Source organism: Ammospiza nelsoni, chromosome Z, assembly GCF_027579445.1.
Source record: "Ammospiza nelsoni isolate bAmmNel1 chromosome Z, bAmmNel1.pri, whole genome shotgun sequence".
NCBI classification, from domain to species: Eukaryota; Metazoa; Chordata; class Aves; order Passeriformes; family Passerellidae; genus Ammospiza; species Ammospiza nelsoni.
In genome coordinates this window covers 55,519,700-55,536,842 of record NC_080669.1, presented here as the reverse complement: position 1 = coordinate 55,536,842, position 17,143 = coordinate 55,519,700, and the positions used below count along the sequence as shown (strand labels likewise).

General features: G+C 36.7%; 1 protein-coding gene across 1 annotated transcript in view; it reads left to right on the top strand.

The window, feature by feature from the left end:
- Nucleotides 1–16,458, top strand: part of ITGA1 (integrin subunit alpha 1) — a 73,178-nt gene extending 56,720 nt beyond the window's left edge. Inside the window, exons 21-30 of the mRNA XM_059492715.1 lie at nucleotides 899–979; nucleotides 2,732–2,808; nucleotides 3,494–3,583; nucleotides 4,640–4,742; nucleotides 6,444–6,557; nucleotides 8,131–8,235; nucleotides 9,282–9,386; nucleotides 10,032–10,124; nucleotides 11,601–11,717; nucleotides 12,456–16,458. Of these exons, the coding sequence (XP_059348698.1) occupies nucleotides 899–979; nucleotides 2,732–2,808; nucleotides 3,494–3,583; nucleotides 4,640–4,742; nucleotides 6,444–6,557; nucleotides 8,131–8,235; nucleotides 9,282–9,386; nucleotides 10,032–10,124; nucleotides 11,601–11,717; nucleotides 12,456–12,500 (930 nt within the window). The 3' untranslated portion in view covers nucleotides 12,501–16,458. The remainder of the gene's footprint in view (nucleotides 1–898; nucleotides 980–2,731; nucleotides 2,809–3,493; nucleotides 3,584–4,639; nucleotides 4,743–6,443; nucleotides 6,558–8,130; nucleotides 8,236–9,281; nucleotides 9,387–10,031; nucleotides 10,125–11,600; nucleotides 11,718–12,455) is intronic.
- The last annotated feature ends 685 nt before the right edge of the window (nucleotides 16,459–17,143 follow it).

Here is a 17,143-nt window from a genome sequence, read left to right as displayed (position 1 = left end):
AACCTTAATTTGTCTGCTCTGGCATCATTTCAGTTGCTTGAAAGAGATTTCCCAGGGCTGTTGTTCTTGCTTATGCCTCTCAAGGAGTGTATTTTTTTTTACATGAGTGGACTCTTGCCTAGCCCTGTTCTTAAAATACAGATGTAAATTTTACAATGGCACTTAGGAAAAGTGCCTGCCTCTTAGACAAACATCAGATGTAGATCTGTAGAGCCAGAAATGCCTTGTTTTTTATCAGTAGAACTCCTGAGCCTCTAAAATTCTCCTTTTGCACATGTGTAGAAAAACCACTGTCATGGCAGGACAGGATATATCAGTGCCTGTGTCTACCCTAACTCAGACAGCATTTCCAAAAGTAGCTGTTTTCCTTCCTGCCTCAGCAGATATGGTACAAGTACACCTCAGTTCAGATGGGAAGCGTTTAGGGCAGTTTCTTTTCTGTCAGCAGTCCCAATACTACACATTAGGAGAAGTCAGGGATCCATAGCACTGTTTCTGATCTATGGCAATAATTGATGGAGTGTGAATGTGACTTTTATTGCTGCCTTAAGAACATATTTACAAAATTTGAAAACCGTGTAATTACAGACATGTTGATTGCTAGACCCCATGACTAATTTGCATGATGTCCAGTAGGCATATAATTGTGACTGTTCCAAACACTGTCATTGGAAAGGCATAATGGCAAGTAATTGGTATAAGTGTCCATAGATGAAAATTGTCTTGCAGAATTTGTAGCTTCATGTTTTTGTTCAAGTTTGACTAAGGCTTTGACTCTCACAATATAATGACAGTGAAAAGTGGCAGTGGCATATATGTTCAACAGGTCTGTGATGGCCAGTCAAAATTTTAAAGGAGTTTGTACAAAGCCATGCTTTCACTGTCTTTTTTCCTTCAGGATATACAGAAAGATAGCTGTGAATCTAATCACAACATCACCTGTAAAGTGGGATATCCATTTCTAAAACCTGAAGAAGAGGTAAAAAGTCCCCTGCATGCAAGTTCTGCTTGCCCCGTGTTATTCTAAAGGCAGGGCAGTCCATATCACCTCTGAAGTTCTTTTCTCTTGTGTTCATCCCAGAAACTTTCCATGCATGTTTCCTAAGCTATCCTTCACATCAGCTGCACAAAGGCAGATGGGAAAACCATCAGATTTTCAGTAGCTGGGCAGTCAGATGTGGTACATGAGGGTGTAAAGGATGCATATTGCCATCCTTGACACTGTCAGAATGCAAGTGACACACAAGTGGCTCGCCTGGCCAGAAGTGTCTGTCTCGAGGCTTTCCACAGCTGGGAGCCTATGAGTTTAGTTATTTTGTATATAAAATGTAGTCCCTTGATTGAAGACAGAATAAGATGCCATCCCAGGTCTGCCAAAATCAGGCATCAAGGCTTCACCTCTGCTCAGTGGAGAATGAGAGGCCTTTCCAGCAAGTAGTCAGCTTAAAATCAAGCTCCCATCTTGAGGAGTTCCAGTGATATCTGTGTCTCTTGTTGGGATGGAGAGGGAGCTTTAGTTAAACTAAGGCTTCGAAAAGCCATGCTTAGGTCTTGGTCTTGAATTGGGAAATACCAATTCTCATGCAAATAAGACAACCTTTCCTGGCAGTTTCTTGTTTGTCCCTCTGTCATGCTCCAGGAGTACCGATGTCTTCTTACACTGCCTCCCACACAAACACTCCAGCTTGGACTTGGACTTGGATTTGTAGGGATAGTCAGCTGTTACCTTCTTGAAGCCAAACAAGTATATTGACCAATGCCTCTGCCCACAGTGTTCCATTCACAGCTTCACTGGATTTTTCATATTTTCCTTTCATGTTTTGCTTGTTAGTTTGTCTGTAGCTGTAAAGCCCTAAATTTAGAAATTTCACACTTTTCTTTTCATTCAGAAATCAATTCATCTCTGTTTAACTGATTTCACTGATGCATCCCTAATATATTCTTTTCATCCCCTTTAATATTCTTTTCTAAAGCTGCTTTTTTTTTAAATATTATATATAGGACAACTTCCTGTGGATTAATTTGTAAATACCAAAAAAAGTTTTGTACACATAAAAGGAAAGATAAAAATCTGAGCTGAAAATTCCATACAGTAACAAATAAGAAAACTTTTGTTTCTTATAAAATTACTTAAGTGTCAGATATGAGAAAGAACATTTAGGACAGTGTTCCTAAATTTTTTGTAATTCCAAGTTGTGATAGATTTGTCCTGATTATTATAACAATGAGATGTTTTTGATACCTAGTGGTCTCTCCTTTATTTACATTGTAAACATTTATTTTGACATTCTAGGGGTTCTACTGTATATTAGTGATAATCTAGCAGCCTTCTACAGGCAGCTTATCTCCACTGCAATAGCCAGGCTTTGAAGCTTTTTTTCCTTCTCATTAGAAGGAAAAAGAGATTTTGCTTGTAAGTCAAATTGCTTTCAGTTAAGAATTATTTAGCCATGTGTTTCTAATATACTACATAATGTTTTTTCTTGAGACTTGTGAAAATTTGAGGCTTCTGTTTAATAAGTGAAAACTATTGGATTTCCTTCTTGGTTGGGGCAAGTTCCAAATAGTAGATTCATTCAGATTCATAGAAAGCTGCTAAAATATTAATAAGGATTCCCTAGATAAAATCAAAAGTTGGTATATTTTTCATTATATCAATCATTATACCACACCTGTTAAGGTGGGCTTTTTCTTTTTCCTTTCAAAATGTGTAATGTATTTCTCTACACAGATTTCCTTCAAAATATCCTTCCAATTCAACGCATCATATCTCCTGGAAAATGCTACTATTCATGTATATGCAACAAGGTTAGTTGTGGTCTCTGCCTTCTGATTTATATTTTTCTTTTTGAAAGCGCCACAGTTTTGTGTTCAGTAGTAAAACACGAGCGGCTTCTGAACTCACAAGCAGTTACATTTTCTGTATAAGTACCGTTAAATTTTCTGTAGAGCTGGAACCCTTACGGTTGCATTCAGTCCAGAAGTGGATTAAGTGGACTAAATAAATAGTTGATACTCTCTACAGCCTTAGAGTTACAACTGAGTCATAATTTCCGGTTATTTCACCTTCAGCAAAGGTTTAGTCTCCTAGAGAATTACTGCACACTTTAGCATGAATCACAGTTAACAAAAAGCTTGGCCTTCAAAGAGTAAGAGCATTGCAGAAGTTGTCCCTGATAGGGTAAAGGAATGCACTTGATCTCAGTGTTTGCTGTCCCTACAAAACCCAGAGATGGTGTGGCTTCTAACTGATCTGTTTTCATTCAGTCACCTGCCATCTGTAATTTTAACAAAGATGCGTCTGTGAGCTGGGGCTGGTGCAGGACTTAAATCATTTGTTCTTGGAAAAAGTATTTTAATTTATTTTTAGAAGACAGTACTTAACTGGAAATGAGTAGTATGCTTTCATACCCAGAGCTGTAGGTATTTTGTTTTCTGAGATCCCTTTCCACCCAGCAGTCTGATCTGAGTGATGTATGTTGTTTTGTTTCAGTGACAGTGAAGAACCACCTGAGACCCTGAGTGACAACAGAGGACACATTACAATTCCAGTAAAATATGAAATAGGATTAATATTTGTAAGGTATTGACACTTCTCTGAACTTTACTTCCTGGTGTAGTAAATTGCAGGTATTCAAAGAACATTGTGTTGTTTTGATTTTGATCTGCCCAGTATCTACAGGCCACAGCTTCAAAGCTCATAAAGCGGAAGCACAGGCTTCTCTGAAAAGATAAGTTGTGAATTAGTGGAGCAGTTACTGTCCCTAACTTGATGAAATTCCATTTTATCCATTTAAATTTGATCTGCAGTTTGCAAGTACAACAGCAGGTTTTGCTTGGTTCCTGTACTTTGTTTATATTAATTCAAAAGCATTTCAGGAATGAAGGAAGCATAAGAAAGCATGACATAGAAAAGAAAGCAAATACTTCCAGCTTCCTGATGGCCATGGATTTGTGTCACTATAGTATTGCATGATGTGGTGTTTGATTTCCATCTTCAAAAATTAGCCTTCATTATAGATTCTTGGTAGTTTGGTTTTTCTAAGTTCAGATGTATACTTTAATGCAGGTCTTGTACTATAATGCAGATCTTTTCTTTTCAGAAACAGACAGAATTCAGTTAGATTCCATCCCTGAAAAGTATTCTGTATATTATTGGGTAACAACATTTTGTGGTGTGCAGATGTAAATAATTAAGCCAAATTTATTTTGCATGTATTTTCAGACTTTGTTTGTCCTATAGGGAATAAGGCTGAATTTAGAATATGCTGGCTTTGTTCTGGTTTTGCTTGATTCTGTCTTTTACAGGATCCTGCCTGTTTCACATGTCAATGCCCAGGATAAGGGACTGCAACCTAGAGTAAGGACAGCAAAATCAGACCCTAATGTATTAATTTTGGGAATAGTATTTTCTTTTTTAGCAGTTAAATCTGAACAAAGCATTCTAAATGTACATGGTAAAAAGTGGGGCCTAGTCAGGGAGCAGAGCAGTTGAATTTCAGTGGATGCAGCAGTGCACTCTAAATTGCAATACCAGTCCTAAAATTCATGAAATAATAAAAAAACCTATATTATTGACTCCTAGGGGGTTTTATGATGTCTGTGTGCTTACTTTTTTGTGTGTTTTTTTAACCCACAGCGTTTTCAAAGAGCACCATGTTATAATTGCAGCAAATGATACTGTCCCTACTGCCATTAACACAACAGAGCAGATCGGGGATGAAGTTACTCTACATTATAGGGTAAGAAACAATTAAAAATGTATGACATAGGTACTGTCTTATATTTTTTCCATTTTAATAGCAGATATACAATACATTAAACCCTCTACATGCATATTTTGTGCTTAAAACCCTTTTTTCCCTTCCTTCCTTTGGAACACAGTGAGTTAGAAGGTCTCGGATGGTCTGTCTCCTGCAGAGTAGTTCTGGTGGGTTTTAGACCCTATATCCTCAGCTGGAAAAAGAGACCATGCCTGGGTAAATGAGAACTTGGACTACCCCTGCTGCAAGTTAGAGCAGCCATTTCCAAAATCCTGTCAGGTTTATAATAGGTAAATGCCATGCTCCAAGAATGTGGTCTTCCTGGTTGAATGGATACTGCAAAGTAAAATCACATGGGAAAGATATCCAATGGACTCCACTCTTGTGAGATCCCGGATGGACTACTACATCCAGCTCATCCATGTCCAAAGTAAGGACATGGACCTTCTGAAGTGGGTCCAGAGGAGGCCCTTAAAGATGATCACAGGGCTGGAGCACCACTCCTGTGAGGACAGTCTGGAACAGTCAGGGCTATTCAACTTGTAGAAGAGAAGCCTCTGTGGAGACTTCACTGGGGCCTTCCAGTACCTAACGGGAGGCTTCAAGAGAGCAGGAGAAGTTGTTTTGACAAGGACAGGTAATTATAAGACAACAGGGAATGGCTTTTAACTGAATGGGAGATAGGTTTAGATTGGATATTATGGGGTGAGGCACTGGGGAAGTTGTGGATGCCCCATCCCTAGAAGTGTTCAAGGCCATATTTGAGCAACATCTTCTAGTGGAAGGAAGGTATTCCTACCCATGGCAGGGGCTTGGAACTTCAGATGATCTTTAAGGTCTCTTCCAACCTAAACCAGTCCACAATGCTATGATTCTGTGACAAAAAGTCCAACCTAAAGTTGCAGCAAAACTGAATTGTGTTATCTTGAGAGCATCCTGTTTCCCACTGTCAAATACAAAACTGATCAAGGGTCCCATATAGAAGCATAGAAGTCTCTAAATCAACTTCTGTCTGTAAAAAATGATAAAATTCTTGTTCTCACTAAATAGCAATGACAAAGGGTTTTTTTCCTTTTCTTTTAAGCCACTACAGTGTTTTTTCCCAGCTACCTTTTCTCTTTGTATATTGTGGACATCTAAGGCATTATTCATCTCATTTGCCAATCTATGTTTTCTGAGTCAAAAAGCTGCTGGATTGCAGAGCATACCATTTATGATCTTGTAAAGTAAAACTCCTCTTTGCAAGCAGCTAATCACAAATAAGTAGCCAGGATGGCAAAAGTTTAAAAGGTTCTTGAGCATTTATTAAGTTTGTCCACTTCAGAGATGATATCACCAATTCCCCTGCCAGCAATTCCACCTAGGTGGTTGCCCAATCCTCCACCATAGCAGGTCTTTCCAGAAAGAGCTGCTGCTTACAGATGTGTCCTCTCAGAGAGAACAGGAGAGAGGAACAGGTGAGCACAAGAGCAATTACCTAAGCACACCTGAGGAGGAACCAGCAGGAGCCACCACTGATACAGTGGCTTCTCTCCCCTATAAAGCACTTTTTGCATAACTAACTGTGGAAATGTAAAAATGAACAGAAGAAAATAAAAACACAGGAAAGGAAAAAAACTCACAAGCAAATTCCAGCAAAATGAGGAAAGTACTAGTCAAAACATTTTTCTTTTTTTATAGATTGAAAAAGGTGAACACTTTCCAATGCCAAACCTCACACTGCAGATCTTATTTCCCAATGTAACAGCTGCCAAAAACACTCTTCTCTACCTTACTGCATTGTCACATTCGCAGGTAAGATAGGAATTTCTATTTTTATGATAAATTTAAATTTGAAATTTATGTTTAAGGAACTTCACATTGCAGGCATTTGGGATTACGCATTGCTTTTAGTCTAAATAACAAGATACTGGTTTTTTTAAAAGTATGTGCAGAGGTGCCTAAGACAGAGGGACAAATGTTCATAAAAGGAAACAAGCAGATTTAAAATGGTGTTGAACAATAGCTGCGCTGTTACAAGGCTAGTTTGTTATATTGCAAGTGCTGAGATGTCCAGACTCAGACGTGAGCCTCATATTCTCTTCGCTGTTGGAAGTGCTTATTGCAAATGCTCGAATCCTGCTGTGTCCACCTAGAGCCCAACCTCCTGACACTTCTCTTCTTTCGGGAACTGAAATTAACTTTCATGCATGTCTGCTCTCCAGCACTAGCAGTCCTCTGGCTTCTTCCTTCTCTGGGGCACTGAGACTTCTTGAAGGGGATGGTAGATCATATGTTGCAAATGCTCTTCACTGCAGCCCTCATTTGAGTTTTTCCATTTCAGTTCTCCAGTGCAACTGGCAGAGATCACAATTTCAACAAATTCCATTATGCTAGAGCTGTAGATATTATAGCTAGAGCTGTATCAATAACTACATGGCTGAAAAACCCAGCTTTCACTAAGTAGTGACCTAAACCTTTTCTTTTTTCTTTCACCCAGAGACATATAGGCATGAACCTCCCTGCTAATAATTTCACTTAGTTTTCCGGTGTTGCCAAACTGAAAAATAAACCAAAATATATGAATGAGATTCACTTTAAAACAAAACAAATATCAAATGAGCAAAAAACTCCCATATTTGGAATACAAATGAAGTTCTGTCTGTTCTTGATTTCCTTTCCCCATTATTGTCATTCCTAGTCAATCACCCCATTTGACACATTTGCACATAAACTCAGTAAATCTTGTTTTTTCTAAGACACAAATTTCATGTCCTGCTAGCTACACCTAGTGATAGTAGAGTGACAAAGTGCATTACAGAGGATTTGTATTCTTTTCATGCTAGCAGTGTGAAAGTCAACAACCTGACTGAAAAAAATCAATTCCCCAACACTGAAGACACCAAAGGCTTTCCTAGCAGTCGCAGAGATCCCTCAGTGCTCCGGCATCCACTCCACCTCCCTGGATATTGCCAGTGAGGATTCTGCATCCTGCACTTAACCTGCCTGTCTGCTTGCTAGGGCAGAACCTCTGTGGTTTCCCATGCAAAAGCTGTTTAGCTCATTTAATAGCCAGCTCTTGCTGGTTCACATAATGGTCATCTTGCAGGAAGCTCTTGTTTGCTTGTACAGATGTTTAAGTAGCTGCATAGAGTTTAGGTTAAATTATCTCATAAATATTTCATGTGCTGTTTGAATAATAATACTTCAATACATAGACATCTGAATTTCCTATTCTGCACTCTTGCAATATGCTATTTTATTTTAGTGGCTACTAAACATTATAAATGTTATTAAATATTATCAATGTTGACTTGCTTTCAGATCATTTTTTGTAATAGTTTGCATATCCAGACAATAGGAATATTGTTTGTATTTTTGCTTACAGAATGCCATCTGCCAAAGTAGTTACCCTGTAGATCCCTTAAAGATTGGCACTGGGAAACCATTTGTGCTGTCAAAAATAAAAGAACCTACAAGGGATACAATTATGGTAAGCCTATTCATATATACATTCACTGCAGACATGAATCCAGATCTTGGAGCTGAGTACTTCTTAAAAAGATGTGTAAAAACTGCTCTGAAACTGTATCATTTGGAAACTGACTTTGTTTTAATAACTTAGAAAACCTTTTCTATGTCAACTAGAGCAAAACTCAATGTGGAACTAAATTTAGGTAATTTGTGGTTTAATTTAAAAAATATGTAAATAGCAGTAGCACATTTGACAGCTTAGTAAATCATTACTGTCTATTTTTCCATTGTAATTAATAAATAGGAATATTTTTAATGGTTCTTATGTCCCTTTCAGCTTCTTTAGACATCCAGGAGACCTGGCAGATTTTCCATGCAACTGTAATTGATGATTTCAATTGGAAAGGACTAGCCCTTCACATTTAGATGAAAGAGCTACAAAGGGATTTTGATGCTGTAGTTATGTTAGCAGGTCAGGGGGAAGGTGTCCTCAGCACAGAGATGCAAGTGGAGTTTCTGGTGCCAATGAAACCATGAGAAGAGTATCTTGCCATGCTTATCATTGTCCTTCACAGAGGTGAAAAAAGTCTAGGCTAAGTGACGGTTTCCAACTTTTTGCAACATAATCCTGCTATACTTACAGCTAGGAAGTAAAGCTACTCAAATTTTCACACACACTTATTTCCCTGCTTGAGAGATTCAGGTGTCCCAAGATTTGAAAAACACTTCAGAAGAGCCATAACAGTGTTGGTAGAAAAACACTTGCTTTCACAAGCTGTGCATCCCTTAGGAGTTCTGTGATGACTTTTGCTCCATAGCTGCAGCAACAGAGATTCCTCAGGGCTTGCCATCCTACAAAAACTGAGTCTATTCTAGCACAGCACAAATATCTCAACCTTTTTTATATATTGCAGTGTCATTTTTACAAAAAAAGCTACAGTAATTAATACCAGTTTATTATTGGTGTCAAAGCAAGTGGTCTGTATATATAGTAGTTTACATGGCTTCATTTTAATGATGTGAAAAGTCTCTTCCTATTTCCTCATGGTGGTCCCTTTTAAATAGGACTGTGATACATACAGCTGTGCCTCTATTAATTGTGCGCTGGTCCCATCTGACATATATCAAGTGAATGTTTCTTTGAGAGTATGGAAACCTACCATCATAAAAGTAAGTAAATCCTGTTTGTATTCAGAAAACTTTTGGGTTTGAGAAACTTAAGCCAATATTTCTAATGTCTATTAAAATTGTGTCTTTCAATTTCTTAAATGTCTCCTCTAGTATTTGAAGTAGTTTCTTTTGCTATTTTAAAATTTTCTTAAAACTGGGTCTCATGCACTTTCTTATCCCTAAAGTAAGTACTTATAATTTAGCATGAGTTTAGAATCATGGTGAGAGGGCACCCCTTACTTATTCTGTATTGATGGTCCTTTTCTAATTGCTACTTATGCATCCACATCTAATCCAGCAGATAGAAGAAGGAGCACATATTTTTAAAGTAAGCCTTACTCTATGAAGATTTCTCAACTCTAGAAAGAATATTTTTGATTTAAAAAAACCAGAAGAGAGTCATTAGTATTCCAGAATTAATTAATATTCTTTTGAAATCTCTGCTATCTACCCTTTAAAAGTAATATTGCTGTCTTTCAAGCAATAATGTGTGCTGGAGGTGACATACATGAGCAGTTTCACTGACTTTTATGTTTTTCAGCATCCCCCAAAGCATTAGGTTTTTCCTTCACTCCTCTCATTGCTACAAAGCTTTCTACTAAAAATACCTAACTGTAAACCATAGGAACTACTCTCTTCTTTCAGGCCAGTATTCACAGCTTAACCCTTGTTGTGAAAGCATTACTTAGGAGTGAGAACTCATCACTGATTTTGAGAAATGACCATCAAAAACTGGAGGTAAGAATGGGATCATTGATGTATTTGTTCTTCATAGAACTTTTTGTGCTATGGAACCATTCATTTTCATCCATTACTCATGAACTGATCGTTACTTTTAGTAATGCATTATCCTACTCTAAGCAGAAGTGATTTTGTATTGCAGTAGAAATGTGAGAATTAGTCAGAAAATAATACCAAAAACCCAGTACCCTCCAATGTAGTTAGGCAAGGATAAGTACTATCTGAATTTTTTCTGCTTGCTATAATATAAATACTTCCTGCAGCTATGTAAATTAAAAATATAATTAAAATTCTTTTCAGGAATCAATAGTATTTGAATTGTTCTGAGTCAATTCAGTTGAACAATTGAAATTGTTGTGAGTCAATTCAAACTGATCATACTTGGTATTTTCTTTACTATTTCCTTATTTATTGTTTCCTTCTACTTTGTAACCCAGGATATAGATGTGAAACAGGATCTTTTATTTTTCAGAACTTTGTTATGATTTTTGTAGATAAGGAAATATATAACATGATAACAGTGGCTTCAGATATAAAGAGAAATGTCTAAAATTTTGTTAGAGGTATTATTCATCCTTTAACTACTCTCAGTTTCAAACATTTATAGTGTTTAAAGAATGGTCTTTTATGATAACTTTTACATGGAGGAGCTTATTTACTACAGTGTCCATTTTTTAAGCAGAAATCTTATTATGAGTTTTTATTGTTAATATTCCAACATTTAGAAAAGTAATATTCAATGTGAAATACATCTTGCACAAAATATTTTTGAAAATGCAAAAATCAGTGGTCCATTGTTAGCTGGTTTTGTGTCTAGAAATTTCTTTTAAGTGACAGATAAAAATTCAGTCCAGGAGTAAAAACACAGCTGAGAGGCTTGCAGATAATGAGAAACAAGGAATTTCAGATTTAACTTTTTCAGGGACATAATTTCATGCTTAGTGTTCAGTTCTTCAATGTTCTTTTTAACTACAAAGTTGGTCTCTAATGAATTCTTTAGTCAATTCAAACTCCTGCATGGTCACATTTATTAAAAAGTGATTACTTGTTTCTGTTGGGTTTACACCAGATATGCCATGTTTAAAATCAAGTTAGTTTCTACACAGACTTTTACACTTAGGCTTACCTCCGTCTTTCAGGAGGCTGGCACTGAGGGAGAGTGTACTGAAGAAACTCCTTAGCTTATTCTTCCACTGCTCATTATTTCAGTCCTGTGTCCTTTAGCACAATGATCATTGACTTGTAGCAGTGCCACTCTCATAAATGAGTGCACTTACAAAAGTGCAAAGTATTGTGTAAATAATCTCCAGCCTTTCATGCTGGAGATTATTTTCTTAATTCCCTCCTACTAATTCCTGTTGGTAAAATGAAGTGGTACCCTGGGAAATCACTGCAAATGGATTAATCACTGCTGCTGTTTTGATATTTTGGAAGGACACATTATTTATTGCTTATGTTCTAAACACTTTGCAGACCATGATCAAGATTTCCAAAGAACACCCACCGGGTACAGTCCCCTTATGGGTTATCCTCCTGAGTATCTTCGCCGGACTCTTGATTCTTGCATTGCTTATATTTGCTCTGTGGAAGGTAAGCTGCACCTCCTTGTCTTCAGGAGCCTGAACAAACATGCTCAAATTCTCCGTCATTTCTTTCTTATAACTAGAACCTCACAGACAATAATTTTATCTAGTTGTAGATAAAGTAGTAGTGTGAAATCTTGAAAAAATTACAAAATAACACTGTCTTTTTCTAATATGGAGTGAGTGGTGGTTCCTGATTCAAACCTATATTGCCATTATGTTAGGGAAAGAAAAAAAAGAATATATTTTAGTATGAGTAAGGGTTTCTTAAGGAATTTTTCCATCAGCTTTGGCTGTGACCTCCGTCAGCTAGGTTTTTTTCTGTTGTGCAAGAGATGCTAGGCCCTGTGGTGAAAGTCTTGCCACAAGTGGGCACTCTTCTCCAGGCTAAATATTTTGCTCAAAATTAAGTTAGAAGGTTGCAGCTTAAAAATTTCAACATGCATATTCTCTTGAAAATTTTTACATTATAAAATAAAATATTATTTATTCAACTGATTAACTGATTACTATTAAGCACTTTAATCCTTGACAATATGTGAGCAAAGCAATGATTCAGCACTCAACTATATATTAACAGTACTTAGTTTTTCTATTCCAGGAAAAACAGTGACGTGATAAAATATTCATTAACTTTGTATAGCAGGGCAAGTATTAAAATAGTAATAAGAACCAACACATGAATGTAGCCATTATGGTTTATATGGTTTGAACAATTCTTAGTAACTTTTTTTCTTTTTTGCAGGCTGGATTTTTCAAAAGGCCATTAAAGAAGAAAATGGAGAAATAAAAAAAAAAAAAAGAAAATTAAAAAAACAGAGAAAATTTTGCTCAGGTCTGCCTCCAAAATGTTACTGTAAAATTATGAACTTATATGCGGTCGTTACAATGCTTTCCAAATGCTGGTGCATGAAAAAAAAACAAGAAGCAGAAAAACAAGAAGAAAATCAAGAACACATGCAAAGAAATTATGCAAAAAAAGAATTAACAACCTTGCAGCATTTTTTGATCTTCAAGAATATACCTTTAAGCATTGCTCATTTTTGGAGAATAACTGAGTTGAAAGATTCTAATGTTTTTTGAATACGGAAAGTTTGTAATCATATTTTTATATACCTATGTATGTTGAATCATTTTTCGTTCCAAATTACACAACAGGTCAGCTCGTATGTAGCAATCCCGGTCTTTTTTATCACCTTATGATTTTCAAAAGGAAAATGCATACTTTTCAAAATTCCCTCCTAATGTCAGTTCTGTGGAAGCAGATTCTCAATTCACAAGGCAGAACATGTAAACTTTGACAATGCACCAAATCCTCTGTGATAGCTGATGCAATGGCAACTCAGAAGACAGAAACACCTCCAAAATATTGGGTGAAAATTACTGAAATACCATGGATTTCCCTTTCTGCTCATTTTAGCACGTCCAGCTGAATGAAGGATACTCCAAGAAAGAGACTTTTATGGTCAAGGACCATAAAGGGTTGATCCATTAAACCACATAACTGTTTAAACTTGAAATATATTTTTGGCAGGCCTAAAAACATGCAAATCATTCAAGCCCATCTGATTGCACACTGTACTCAAATAAGCAGGGGCATAATTTTATCTGCAAATTGAAATGCCCATATTTATGCAGAAAATGTTTAGAGGCACCCTGAAAGTTTGACTCTTGCTGTATATCTTGGAGTAGCCAGCAGGGTGCTTCATAAACTGTCACTGTAAATTTCTTGTGTAGCTATTTAATCCAATGAATTTAAAGTGTACAAAATTAAAATTATCAAAAGAGCACAGATAGGAAATTCAGCACTGGCAAGCTTCTTCTAGTATTATAAGTCACAGCTCATCTTTATTACTTAGGAATTTAAGAAGTGATGAAGAATTTGCATACTGAATAAGCACTTAAAAAATGATGTTTATTTTGTGTCAAAGATTAAAAGTTTATATGAGAATACACTGAAATGTAGATAGCAAAAGGTTTCTTTAAGAATTTTTTTTCTTTCTATTTAGATCATTCAGTTTCTTCCTTTCTTTCATGCACTTGTCTTCCTCCCATGAGGATCTCTCCTTGAGGCTCATGGCTGTGCCATGACCTTGAGCGCTTCCTGTGTTTCTTGGAGCCACATGAAATTAACAGGAGAAAAAGGATGCATGCTGGCAAACTGTAATGCTGCCTCAGCATGACTCAGTGTTGATTGCCAGTAGATCAGAAAATGCTGAGGAGGTGTTCTAAGTTCTGTAAGACATATTTGTTGGCAGAAAAGCTTTGCCTTGCTAAGGAAGCCAGGAAAATTTGTTCCTCCTCTTGGGACAAATAGCACTGAGGGAAAAAAAAAAAAAGCAGTTTTCTAAAAGGTTTTTGCTTATCACTGTCTTTATAGTAATAGCTTAAAAAAGAGCAAAAAATTTTACAAACACTTATTTTTCAAGAAGAGAATATAGATTGGGGTGAACATGCTGACAAGTAAAACTCTCACAGTGTGCCAGAAGGTGTTTCATTGCTTGAAAGGTGTTGTCTCTTTTCAGTGCCTTTTATTTAGTTCCTAAGTTAGAGAAAGTGGTTATTGGGAAAGGCTAGCTTATGTGGACGCAACAAGTGGGATTGAGTTTGAAAGTGCTGGCAGTTTCTCAGGAGTCTGTGGGAAAGGTGGTTATTTCAGAGCAGCAGTCTGCTGAAGGTAGCAGAATGAGTCAGAGGAGAGGGCAGAGCCCTCCATGGGAACACTGTGGGTGGTTGTGCTTTGCAGAGCCTGGGAGATCTGCTTAGGCAGTGGGACGTGGCTGCTGTGCTCATCTGGACAGCTGGAAGGGCCCCCTGCCTGAAAGGGCTCTGAGCACTGAACACATGAATGGAAGCAAAAAAGTGACATAGGGGAATTGTAGATAGAAACCCTGCTTCTTTCATTGTGAAAGAAACCAAAAATCTATTTGTTGAACTGTGAAGATAAATTAATACAGCAGTGATTTCAGTTCCATGTAAGATGTAGGTTTTACTTTAGGAAAATGTATTATTTTGCCCATTTGTTTGAAAGAATTAAATAGCACCTGTCATCATAGCATTTGAACATGTTGGCATTGTAATTTTTTTTTTTCTCACAGTATCTCTGAAAAGGCATAGCAGTGTTGTTAAGCTCTAATAAGTTTGTAAAGGAACAGAATTTTGAAGGAATTGTGACTCACCTATGCACACGTAGAAAATTTATGGTAGATGAGGAAATACTTGTATTTATTATTATTCATTCCGTTTGTTAACAATGAGGTCATTTTTCCTGGCTTCATGAAATTACTCACAAGTTGTGTAAGACACACGTAATTCTTAGGCAGCGTACTTTTAAGTCTTTCACTATTTAGTTATGATAAGCTGATAACCAGAGCTTTTCATTTCATTTCTTATTTTAAAGCATCAGCCTAACTGAAAAATACATGTCAAGAACAGTCTATTTCCCTAGATGAAGACTATGCAAAAATAAATCAATAGTGTTTATCAATGTAGAGTATGTTTAAGATCAGTGTTTCATTTTAGACTTTCTTTGCAGTGTAAAAACAGTAATAAGCTTTGTATAACCACACTGCTTTTCTCTTTCATGATGCTTTCTCTTTTTTGCACATTTGTCCTATTATCATGTATAATATCTATTTAAAAGATAAGTATACATACATACGTACAAGTATGTCAAGGGGATAGCACTATAGCACATTATTCTTACACGATTCTTAGCCATTAGTAAACTTGTTATTTTTATCCATACTAGCCTTTCCACACAGCACTGGAAGAGCAGTATTTTACTGCTTTTCATGATATACAACAGAAAAACCTACTGAAAGCAATATTGCAAGCATCAGGAACATCTCACTTAAATTTGGCAGGTACTAAAGGTACCAGAACCTAATTTTACAGCATGTAACCAATTTTATTCCTAAAAATAGACACAATAGGGTTGTAACGTGATTCTAATAACTATGAAGATAAATATTTTTTATTGAAGCAAATTTCTGTAAAAATTAATAATAAATTGGGTGTGTAAATAGAAATTAGGCAACTAAAGGATTCTGGCCCACCCAGCTCAGTACCTAACTTCAGCACTGAAGTAGGTAACTTAATGGAAATGGACAAGTTACTTTTCTATAGGGTTGGGATTCTCTGCACTCTCCTGCCTCAATATCAGGTTGTTCTAGAGGTTGCTGATCCCATACATGATTTTAGAAATCCAGGAAACAGCATCTCCATTGGAGCAATCTTGAGCAGCTGTTTGTGCTCTGTGGGCAGTTCCTTTGCTTGTCTGGTTTCACTCTAAGTCATTACTATGAGCCATTACTACAGACACAACCCACATACCCTGACCCCTTACCTGAGCCCTTTAGTACATATCCTGTGCTGAATCATTTTGAGTATTGTGTTCCGCTTCTTCAGAGCTTGAGTCAGGGGAATCCACCCTAAACTGAATCCAAGGGTTTTCATCTCACCTGACACCAAAAGGCTGGAGTTAGGGTCATATTCATCTAATGAATTCTGCATAACCTAATTGGTTAATTTCTTCAATTGCCTGTTGTATAGATGATGACCCATTCAAAAATAGAGGCAGATAAGATAATCAGAATCTACTGCTCTTAACTATACCACTTAACATGAATAAACGGGGATTTACATACTTTTTAAGAAAACCACAACATTCTGCACAGCATTTTCTTTTTCCTGTATAAGTATTCCATGTGCTTTATTGATTAAAAAAGAAATTAAGAGTTTAACAAGTCTCCTGTGTAGTTTGTTTACTTGTTATTGATATAAGGATACTATTAAATCATCTCAGCACCTAAAAACAGATTCATCTGCCTGTCAATAGAAAGGCATTGCAGAAACAAGCATTCTTGCACAGCATAACATCCAGGAAAGCTTGATGCGGTCAAGCTGTCAGAAATACATTGTCATTAGTTTCATGGACTTTGTGCTTATATCCATGTTTGAAAGCTTTTTAGAAGATCATATGACTTCCTGGCATAGAGTTGTTTCCATGACACTAAATAAAAGTTGAAAGACACATTTATTTGTTCATCTAACCATTCTTCCTGTCCAGAGATTCCTCTTACAATTTATTCCTGTAACCCAAATAGTTTATGGTCTTGCATAATTATATATGATTCTCATTAATGTCCTTAGACCTAGTAAATGTTTGTATCAAAACTTCCTAGAAGACAAAGATTATACCTTTTATATCACCATTAACTTTTAGAAAACATTACAAAATATGTAATAACTGTTCTCTCATCGAAGACTGCTTTGATGCTGAATCACAGTTCTCTAACAGCAACATCCTGTCTAGTCATCGGGGAGTGCTTACCAAATTAACTACTCTGTATGTATCTGATCATTAAGAGTTTGCTGGACCTTGCCCAATGGGAGCACTTCAATGAAAATTGGGGGGGGGGGGGGGCGGGG